The 11846-nt window shown below is 47.6% G+C and overlaps 1 protein-coding gene across 1 annotated transcript; it reads right to left on the bottom strand.

The window, feature by feature from the left end:
* Positions 1-2011: 2011 nt before the first annotated feature.
* LOC119352059 (pathogenesis-related protein 1-like) lies at positions 2012-2944 on the bottom strand. The gene is made up of 2 exons (XM_037618801.1): positions 2658-2944; positions 2012-2546 (listed from the first exon to the last, which is right to left on the bottom strand). Exons 1-2 carry the CDS (start codon positions 2842-2844, stop codon positions 2251-2253), a joined length of 483 nt encoding a protein of 160 aa, XP_037474698.1. The 5' UTR covers positions 2845-2944; the 3' UTR covers positions 2012-2250.
* Between the last annotated feature and the right edge of the window lie 8902 nt (positions 2945-11846).

Raw genomic sequence — 11846 nt, 5'->3', positions numbered from 1 at the left:
GGAGAAAAAAAGTAGATCTACAACATGAAGATAGCTTTCCCCTTACTTACCTATCAAAAAAGGTAATTTCACCACTTAATTTTGATGAATCTATGGTGCAAATGAGGTGAGGAGAAGGAGGCAACCGACAAGCTTGGAGAAGGAGGTGGAGGGAATGAAGTGGGGAAAGTGAGTGTGTAGGTGCGGCTGTCCAAAATATCTAGATGGTCCCAGGTTACTAATGGCGCACCACCCAGCCATGCGCCATTGGTAGCCCAACATACTAATGGCGCACCTGTTGGCCGTGCGCCATTAGTAGTTTTGCAATATATATATATATATATATATATATATATATATATATATATATATATATATATATATATATATACTAATGACGCACCATGGCATAGTGCACCATTACTAGTGTAAACTAGTAATGGCGCACTGTGCCACGGTGCGCCATTAGTAGTTTTGCAAAAAACAAGAATATAAAAATACAGTAGTGGCGCACTTATGGCTGGTGCGCCATTACTAGTTAGAACTAGTAATGACGCACTTTGCCTGGATGCGCCATTAGTATGTTTGGAAAAATGAAAAAAAAATTGTTACTAGTGGCACACCTTGTGTCTGGTGCGCCATTAGTGTCTTCCACACTAATGGCGCATCGGCACATGGTGCGCCATTAGTATATAGTAGTGGCGCACCACTTCTCTGGTGCGCCATTAGTGTCAATTTTATCTATAGCCCTTTTTTAGTAGTGACGGCCCAAAGGCCACCAGAGATGGGGCAAACCGGCGATGGCGCTGACGGGAGGAGGAGGAAACCCGACCGCCCTGGTTCTTTCCTTGGGGAGGAGGAATGAGTGTGTTTATCTTTAGCTTTATCCTAGCTTTGTCAAATAAGTAGCGATTTTAGTAGTTCCCAATATATTTTGGAACCTCAAAATGGAAACCAACATCATAACAGCAAGCAAAATGACCAAAGTTTGATAGGCAGTTGGGAGGAAGGTATCAAATCGGATGAGGGTCTCTAGGCTAGAAGGGGCGATGAAAAGAACATCCTATTTCAGTAGACAGTAGAAGAGAAACAAATACTAATTTTCCATTAGTGTTGCAAACTTATATATTCCTCGTACCACGATACTTCCTAATCTATCGATGCTCTTTAGTGTGTGTGTGGGTGGTGGTGGGGGCTATCACAACTTCTCAGTTGGCTCTCTTATTTTCGGCGATATTATGGCCCCCTGTAAACTTGTTTAGTTTCTCGTATGATATTCCCACCCTTGTGCCCATGGCTCAAACGGAGTTTTTTAGTCTGATGGTTAAAAGGAGTCATGGGAGAAATGGACAAAAGATTACGGAGTCTCAAAATAAAAAATTAAGAGGCAAGTAAGAAGGTTGTGGTAGTTTAAGGACTCCTGATACAATTTGCATTTTATTCATTACACACAAATGTAAGTTCGCTTTGAAAAGGGGATACATGAAGAACGTGGATTTCACTTGCCAACAAGGACCCAATAGATTATAGATGCACTTGTCGAAAAATGGTGCCAAAATAAAACACAATGACATGTCAACTGTCTCTTACAAGTTGAAAAAAGAAAACAAAATTATGTTTGACTCCCTCCCCTTCTAAATATAAGGATTTTAGAGATTTTAATTTGGACTACATACATAAGTATACAAACGTATTTTAGAGTTTAGATTCACTCATTTTACTACTTATGGCATCCATATTAAAATCTCTAAAAGGATTTATATTTAGAAGCAAATGGAGTAGCAAATAAATGTCTTTCTTGGATTCCTATAAACAGACTTTGATGACATGCAAACATTTTTCTTTTTTGCACATAAGAGTGTTTAGTTTTTCTATTTTCGGGAGAGTGTTTAGGTATTTCACATACATATAGGATTTGTGTAAGAGGTCGACACATAAACTTCCAAATCCAAAAACTCCCTCCGTTCCGTAATTCTTGTTGTGCTTTTAGGTCAAAACTAAAACTATGACAAGAATTATAGAATTGAGGCAGTATATAAGAGTGTTTAGGTATTTCACATAAGCAAGCACCAATATCATCAAACAACAGAACCCTTTGGTAGTTACAAATACTCAACCTTTTAACTTCTCACGTCCACACTCTGGCGGTGCTCTCGCGCTCGGCGTCACTATTATAGCTTAGAGATTGGAGCAGCTTTATTACATCGGGAAGAAAAGACACGGAATTCAAACTAGGGACATCATAATCATGTATGATATCTCTCAACAGATTCAGTTGTAGGCGTCGGGGTTGGCGATGAGGTAGGCCTCGGCGGCCTTGAAGATGGCGGTGACGGATTCCTTGGCCTTGGTGATTTCGTCATTCACCTCCACGCCTGGCAGCAGCTTGTACGTCGAGTCCACTTTCACGACGCTCCCGCCGTTGGCCGCCGGCTCCACCTTGATGTGTGACGTTGCGGTCTCGATGGCCGAGCCGATGCCGCCGCCCTCGATGAGGGTTGACTTGCATTCGCACTTCTCCTCGTCCAGGAACTCTAGCCTCTCCTTCATGACGCTAAAGGGCATGGCTGCATGATCAACTGCGTGTTATGCTTTCGCTTGACCATGTATAGATACACGCCGGATTTCTAGACTGAGGTGACACGCATGGGTTGTATGGGATTGTGATGCGTACGTACCTGAGGTAAAGTTGAACTGCCTGACGCTGCCGATGCCGCCTTCGCCGTTGACGGGATGGGCGCTGGCGACGATGTGGGGCGCGAGCTTGGGTGCCAGAGTGTGCCAGTCCATGACGCCGGCACGGAACAGGCGCGGTGCCGCGACTGAGGACTCAATCTCGTGGGTCCAGCTGTTGGTGGAGGCCATTGCTGCGGCGATCAACTAGTTAAGACGGGCAGGCGCGAAGGCTATGAGCTCAGTCAGAGCGTTGTGTTGCTAGTGCAAAGTAGTTGCAGTATGTTGCAGCGGCTGCTTGGTTGCCCAGAGCGTGCGCGGCGAGAGCTATAAATAGGTGTCCCGGAGCGCGGGGTTGGTGCCGGATGGGGTCTGGTGAGGTCGCTGGTCGCCGAGTATCCACGAGGGACAGCAGTTCAGACTTAATCATGCAGGCCGGGTTGGCATGGATGGCACCCCTCGTGGCCCTCGTCGTCAACGTTTATTGATTCTGGTGTGCAAAGAATGTGGTCCAGGGAGTAAAATACTGTAATGCCAAACGAAAATAATGATGACAGGTGTGGTTGGCATATGGCATGGTTGGTGTCTTGGCGGGAAAAGAAAAGGCCACTCTTTCAGTGGGCTACATGTCTGTACGTAAACTATTCTCGCGTGTTTTATTCAGAGTTTTTAAAACTATTTATTTATTAGGAGTTATTATTTGAGTACACCAGCTGTTATTTTGACCATCCTTGACACAATGTTCTGTGTATTTTCTTTACACCAAATTTCATTGGAATCGACTATCTTTCCGGAAATTCAATTTGGCTCACGGGAGCACATGCTCCCGGGCCCAAAAATAATTTGTCGAATGTGAAAAAAATCAAGACAAAATTTTTATGTGATCTTAGTCACATACAAATGCTACCTGCAGATTTTGAGGCAAAAAGTTAAGCATTTTGGCATGTGCAAAAAAAAAGACCAAATGTCATCCAAAAATGTGACCCCAAATTTGTTTTTTTCACCGACGAAACATTGCTGCTGCGTTTCACATGAAATTTGTCACATCTTCCAATGCATTGGTGCTTAGGTGAAATGCTAAGTGCATTAACAACCATAGTAACTAATCTTCTCAATACATAGGTGCTGAACTTTTGTATCTAAGCTCCTCTCATTTAATTGCTTAAAACCTAAATTCCTTCACGCATGGGTTGGTAGCCATTTTGCACAGTTTCACACGCTTATCATCGTTTCCTTTCGGGGTCAGCATAATGCTCTTTCTCCTCTTTAAGCGCTGAGGGAGTCCTGGATTAGGGGGTGTTCGGTTAGCCGGACTATACCTTCAGCCGGACTCCAGGACTATGAAGATACAAGATTGAAGACTTCGTCCTGTGTCCGGATGGGACTTTCCTTGGCGTGGAAGGCAAGCTTGGCGATGCAGATATTCAAGATCTCCTACCATTGTAACCGACTCTATGTAACCCTAACCCTATCCGGTGTCTATATAAACCGGGGGGTTGTAGTCCGTAGGCAATCAACTCCATATACAACAATCATACCATAGGCTAGCTTCTAGGGTTTAGCCTCCTTGATCTCGTGGTAGATCTACTCTTGTACTACCCATATCTTCAATATTAATCAAGCAGGACGTAGGGTTTTACCTCTATCAAGAGGGCCCGAACCTGGGTAAAACATCGTGTTCCCTGCCTCCTGTTACCATCCGGCCTAGACGCACAGTTCGGGACCCACTACCCGAGATCCGCCGGTTTTGACACCGACATTGGTGCTTTCATTGAGAGTTCCTCTGTGCCGTCACAATCAGGAAGGATGCCTCCTCCCGTCTTTAAAGACGGCGCCGTTGCTAAGGGAGCCTTGGCTGTCGGCCAAACCCTCCGGCTAGGTGGTTTCCTCATGACCGCCTGTTCGGCTGTTGCGCCGACGGTGACCTCTCGGGTCATCAAAAGCAACCTACACGTCAGCTCGGAGCTCGTCGAGCAGCTAGATCCAATGGAGCTCTCTTCCGTAAACAAGCTCTTGGATCGCATCGCCGCCGTGGGGGTCGCTACGGATTACGACCAGGTTGGGCTTAAACCCGATCTAAGAGAAATTAACTCTCCCCAAGTCACCCACCACGTTGCCGTGGTAGAGACGCAGTGCGGCGACCCTTCATCTATTTTAAGGACTAGCTACGTCCGAATTCCCGACCCCTCCAAGCCGGATACCCGCGGAGGGGGAGATGTAACTCAAGACCTGAGCTTAGGATCAGGCAACGGGCCAGATCCACTGGACAACATCCAAGAATCCGAACTTCAGAGTTCGGAAACTCTTCGGCCTCCGAATCTTGGATTGGGTGAGGTTTTAGATTCAACGACACCCGCCCACCCGATCATAAGAGATCTCTCCCAAATCAGGCAGAGGCCCAAGGAAACAGTACATCATTACTGGGCCAGATTCCAAGCAATACCCCATTACGGCGGATATCACGCTTTACTAGGGTGGGAAGCATTCACAATCTTCCAAGCAATACCCCATTACGGGTACATGAAGCTTAAGATGCTCGGACCGAATGGAATTATCACTCTAGCTATTGATCCGGACATAGCACTCCGCGCCGAAAACAAGACGGCCGCATTAGCCCTTGAGGCGCTATCCGAAGCCTTAGCGGCCGAGGAACTGACTGCGCTGCGCTCCACGGTTAACAGGGATGATGTGATACTCGATAAGAGATCCAAATCCACGTCCTTCAAGCCAGCTGACGAAATAGTCAAATTCCAGGTCCATCCAATGGACCCCAATAAAACAGCTTCCATCGGGGCACGACTGACCCCTGATGCAGACGCCGTACTGCGAGAGTTCCTACGAGAGAACTGGGACATCTTCGCCTGGCACCCTTCAGACATGCCAGGGATCCCAAGCAGGCTGGCCGAACACATCTTAAATATCCTAAAAGGATTTAAACCTATCAAACAAGCCCTTCGGCATTTTTCCGAACCCAAGAGACAGGCTATGGGAGAGGAGCTGGCCAAGCTATTAGAGGCCGGATTCATCAGAGACATAAAACATCCGGACTGGCTAGCAAACCTGGTGATGGTACCAAAGAAGGACAAATCCTGGCGCTTGTGTGTCGATTTTAAAGACCTTAACAAGGCTTGCCCAAAGGATCCCTTCCCCCTCCCCCGTATCGATCAAATTATCGATGCCACCGCAGGACACGATTTGTTGTGTTTCCTCGACGCATACTCCGGTTACCATCAAATCAAGATGGCAGAATCAGACCAAGCTGCAACAGCATTCATCACACCATACGGCCCATTCTGCTTCAACACAATGCCCTTTGGGCTGAAAAAAGCCGGCGCAACATATCAGCGCATTATCCAGACATGCCTAGCAAACCAGATCGGCAAAACAGTGGAGGTGTATGTGGATGATGTGGTCGTCAAATCAAGACATGTTGAATCCCTAGTAAATGACTTGAGGTTTACATTCGATAACCTCCGAAAATATGACATCAAGCTCAACCCAGAAAAATGCGTCTTCGGCATTCCAGCCGGAAAGCTCTTGGGCTTCATTGTATCCGGTAGAGGAATTGAAGCAAACCCAACCAAGATCCGAGCTTTGTCACAATTGGATGTCCCAAAGGACCTTAAACAAATACAAAAATTAACCGGATGCGTGGCGGCTTTAAGCCGCTTCATCTCCCGCTTGGGAGAAAAGGCACTACCCCTTTATCGCCTCCTTCGGCGCACCGAACACTTCGAGTGGACGGATGCCACCACGGCCGGACTTGATGAAATAAAAGCCATATTGGCAACAAACCCAGTCCTGGCCGCGCCAATCGCCGGCGAACCAATGTTATTGTACATTGCAGCAACACACCAAGTTGTCAGCGCAGTGCTCGTTGTCGAGCGGGAAACAGACGGACACAAATTCCCCCTTCAAAGGCCGGTCTACTATGTGTCCACTGTCCTCACTCAATGCAAATCACGGTACCCGCATTATCAAAAGATTGCATACGCGGTATTCATGGCATCCCGGAAGCTACGACACTACTTTCAAGAGTGTTCCATAACAGTAGCCTCGGAAGTGCCACTAAACAATATTATCAACAACCGCGATGCAACGGGCCGGATTGCAAAACGGGCCATCGAGCTTCTCCCGTTCGATATAACCTATAAGCCACAGCGAGCTATTAAATCGCAAGTTTTGGCCGACTTTGTGGCAGAATGGACGGAGGCCGAGCTCCCTAAAGAGTACGGCACATATTCAAACTGGATTATGCATTTCGACGGCTCCAAAATGTTGGCCGGACTGGGGGCCGACGTCGTCCTGACGTCCCCCACAGGAGACACAGTCCAATATGTGCTCCAGATCATGTACACGGATTCCAACAATGCAGCCAAATATGAGGCCCTCCTACATGGCCTCCGGATAGCAGTATCCATGGGTATCCAGCGCCTAGAGGTACGCGGGGATTCAAACCTCGCGATATCCCAAATAAATGGAGACTTCGACGCCATGGACCCAAAAATGGCAGCTTACCGCGACGCCGTCCTAAAAATGTCAGCTCGGTTTGAAGGGCTGGAGTTTCACCATATAGCCCGAGAAAACAATCAAGCGGCAGACGTCCTAGCACGCATTGGAGCAAAACGCGATGTAGTCCCCCAACGTCTTTTTGGAAAGATTGTTCAAGCCATCCGTAGAATGGGAGGGGGAACCCGCAAATAACAGCCCGAACCCAGCCGCACCACTCGACGCCGAACAATCTGACACAATTGGAGGCTCTGCCAACGAAATTACACCTTCAGCCCACGTAATAATGGTGGTTATCGCCCCGTGGACAGAACCATTCCTAGCCTACCTTACTAGGCAGGAACTCCCGGAGGACCAAAACGAGGCCCGCTGCATAGTGCGGCGATCTAAGGCCTACAGAGTCCATGAGGGAGAACTTTATAAGAAAAGCACTACTAGAGTCCTTCAAAGGTGCATCTCCGAAGAGGAAGGGCGGAACCTCCTGGCTGAAATTCATGCCAGACTCGGTGGTCACCACGCCGCTGCTCGGTCCCTTGTTAGCAAGGCTTTCCGTACAGGCTTTTACTGGCCGACGGCCCGAGCAGACGCTCAGGACCTAGTCCAACGATGCGCTGGTTGCCAACTTTTTGCCAACCAAAGCCATATGCCACCCACCGCACTCCAAACTATACCCATCACCTGGCCTTTTGCGGTCTGGGGGCTTGACATGGTCGGACCCCTTAAAGGTGGAACCCATAGAAAAAAATACTTACTGGTCATGGTGGATAAGTTCACCAAATGGATAGAAGCCAAGCCTGTTAAAACGGCAGAATCCGGACCTGTGATAGACTTCATATCCGTGGTTGTACACTGTTATGGCGTCCCCCACAGCATCATAACTGACAACGGTACAAACTTTACCGCCGACGAGGTAAAACTCTGGTGCAAAAACATGGGCATCAAGCTCGATTATGCTTCCGTCTATCACCCACAAACCAACGGCCAGGTCGAACGTGCAAATGGTCTTATCATGAGCGGCATTAAACCCAGACTGGTGCGGTACCTCAAGGAATCTAACACGCACTGGGTAGAGGAGCTCGACTCCGTGCTATGGGGGCTGCGGACCACGCCAAATCGCACCACCGGGTACACACCATTTTTTATGGTGTACGGCGCAGAAGCAGTTCTACCCTGCGACATAATTCATGACTCACCTAGAGTGCACATGTACGAAGAAAGAGAAGTCGTGCTCGATCGGCAGGACAACTTGGACGCCTTGGAGGAGGAGCGCGATGTGGCAAAAGCCCGTTCCGCATTTTATCAACAGCAGGCCCGAAGATATCAAAGCAGAGAAGTACGACCCAAAAATTACAATGTTGGCGAACTAGTTCTATGCCTGCCGGATAAGAAAAAGGACAAACTCAAGCCCAAGTGAAATGTTCCATTCATAATCGACCAAGTCCTGACTGGTGGGGTGTACCGCCTGCGAGATACATCGAACAACTGACTCGAGCCGAACCCGTGGAACGCCACCCGTCTCTGAAGATTCTATGCCTAGCACCGGACTCTGTGTTCGTCTCCTTCCTCTGTCCATCCCTTTTTGTATTTTTCAGTCTTACATTTCTCTCCTTCCCATTTTTTTCTTTATCTTTCATAGCCCTTAAAGGCTCATCTAGTGACGCGCCACTCGCGCTTATTAAACCTGGGGGCTTCTTTAACAGAAGCTTATTTATATGGGCTTCACGCCCAACACATGCGTCAAACTTCCGCATGTACCTTTTTCTTCACCATTATATGCATCGATATGACTTAAGTTTTGGCCAAGCTGGGTTGCCTGGCTCCTGTGCTTACCCCTACGTTCCCGATTGTTCGGCTAGGCGGCAAAGGGAGCACCTCTGCGATTGTTACTGCCGGGTCAGCCGAATGTGTACCTTAGACTGGGTGAAGCCGAAAGCTAGCGTTCTTAAGGGAATATTCGGTCGGTGAAATAAAAGATGATCTTTTTACTCATTTTATGCGCCCCCAGATGCTTTTTCTGCGTCTCTTCACGCAGTCCGGACATGCACCTTAGGGCATGCCTCCCAGCGAAAGGAACCCTTAACGGAACTATTCTCTCTGGAAGATGTTTCTTACTAACCATGTAATATAACATAACTAGTTGGGCACTTGTCTGATAAAGCACTGATGACCCCTACGCCTGGTCTCCATGCATACCCCGGTTCTTATATAACCGCTGGGGTATTCAGACACACTCCGGACCGTCAGGTCCCGAGGTTGAAGCAAAAATGTCGGCAACGACAAACAATCTACAATCCGGCTAGAAGGCATTACACATGTCAAATTCAAAATTACACAGTCATTCTGACTGATTGTATTCCTCTTCTATACCATCTAACAGGCTTTCTAATTTACAGTCCTGCTGAGAATACTTCACGGCCAACTCTACTTGGCCGTATACTAAGCTTACAGGAATCTCCTTCCCGTCAGGCCCCACTGGTCCGACCTCGGCCATAAGGCTTGGGCAATACCCCGCATCGCCTGCCGAATTCGCTCGTGTAGTTGCAAGAGTTCGGGAAGAAGGTCACCCGTAGAACCGGGCATCTCCTCTGTAGGGCGACCTGTGAGCATACCTACAGACATTACTCTGTTAGTCGACTTCCTCGCCGAAGTCTTTTTTCAAAGTTCGTTCAAGCACTTACTAAAAATGCCGCGTTGAAGCCGCTGATTCTCCTTCGTGGAGTCTGACAGCTGGCCACGAACATCTTTAAGTTCGACGTCCAACTTGGTGTTGGCATCCTGAAGCTCATTCTTCTCTCGCCTCACCTTTGTCAACATACTCTCACCGGCCTTTAGCCGGCGTAAGAGTTGTTGCTTATCCGGATCGAGTCCAGCGCCATCTGCAATATGATTTGTCATATTTGCACCCACACCGCACAATACTAATCTTTCGAAGTGTATCTTACCTGAGGGGGTCTCTTTGGGCTCCCCTGATGCGGCTAGTGCGGCCTCTAGTTGGGCCTTGCACTTTTCCAGCTCCTCGGACAGTACGGTATTCTTCTCTGTAAGAAGCTGCATATTAAATGATCCTTAAATCAGTTGCTCTAACTGCTTCAAGTCTTGGGGGCTACTGGCGTATATATATTTAACCAAAAATTTCTTACCCATATGTCTTTTACATACTGCTCCGTGGCTCTGGCTAAACCATTTTGAGCGGCACGGAGGTACGCATCTCCCGAATTAAAGGCATCTAAAGCCTCTTGGGAGAAACAAGCGTCGCGTAGAATTGCCCGGCGACGCCTGTGGTTCATGGCACTCTCCACTTCAGAATTTGTGGCAGACAGCCTGTCCGCATCCTCTGTCGAAGGAGCGTCCGGTGCGCGCCTTGTGCTCGTCTTCGCTTCCTGGCCAGACGTTGGACCTGGCTGGTGGAGGCGCGATTCGCAACCTCTCCGGATATAGTCCGGCGAGGTCTCTTCGTTCTGAAGATAGCACGAACGTTAATATTGAAGGAAATATGCCCTAGAGGCAATAATAAAGTTATTATTTATTTCCTTATTTCATGATGAATGTTTATTATTCATGCTAGAATTGTATTAACCGGAAACATAATACATGTGTGAATACATAGACAACCATAGCGTCACTAGTACGCCTCTACTTGACTAGCTCGCTAATCAAAGATGGTTATGTTTCCTAACCATGAACAAAGTGTTGTTATTTGATTAACCAAGTCACATCATTACTTGAATGATCTGATTGACATGACCCATTCCATTAGCTTAGCACCCGATCGTTTAGTATGTTGCTATTGCTTTCTTCATGACTTATACATGTTCCTATAACTATGAGATTATGCAACTCCCATTTACCGGAGGAACACTTTGGGTACTACCAAACGTCACAACGTAACTGGGTGATTATAAAGGAGTACTACAGGTGTCTCCAAAGGTACATGTTGGGTTGGCGTATTTCGAGATTAGGTTTTGTCACTCCGATTGTCGGAGAGGTATCTCTGGGCCCTCTCGGTAATGCACATCACATAAGCCTTGCAAGCATTGCAACTAATGAGTTAGTTGCGGGATGATGTATTTACAGAACGAGTAAAGAGACTTGCCGTTAACGAGATTGAACTAGGTATTGGATACCGACGATCGAATCTCGGGCAAGTAACATACCGATGACAAAGGGAACAACGTATGTTGTTATGCGGTCTGACCGATAAAGATCTTCGTAGAATATGTAGGAGCCAATATGGGCATCCAGGTCCCGCTATTGGTTATTGACCGGAGACGTGTCTCGGTCATGTCTACATTGTTCCCGAACCCGCAGGGTCCGCACGCTTAAGGTTACGATGACAGTTATATTATGAGTTTATGCATTTTGATATACCGAAGGTTGTTCGGAGTCCCGGATGTGATCACGGACATGACGAGGAGTCTCGAAATGGTCGAGACATAACGATTGATATATTGGAAGCCTATGTTTGGATATCGGAAGTGTTCCGGGTGAAATCGGGATTTTACCGGAGTACCGGGAGGTTACTGGAACCCCCCGGGAGCTATATGGGCCTTAGTGGGCTTTAGTGGAAAGGAGAAAGGGGAAGCCCAAGGTGGCTGTGCGCCTCCCCCCTTCCCCTAGTCCTATTAGGACTAGGAGAGGTGGCCGGCCCCCTCTCTCTCTTTCCCCCCTCAAGGAGTCCTATTCCA

This window comes from Triticum dicoccoides, chromosome 2A, assembly GCF_002162155.2.
Source record: "Triticum dicoccoides isolate Atlit2015 ecotype Zavitan chromosome 2A, WEW_v2.0, whole genome shotgun sequence".
NCBI classification, from domain to species: domain Eukaryota; kingdom Viridiplantae; phylum Streptophyta; class Magnoliopsida; order Poales; family Poaceae; genus Triticum; species Triticum dicoccoides.
The sequence above is the reverse complement of the archived record's forward strand: the minus strand, read 5'-3'. Positions and strand labels throughout refer to the sequence as shown.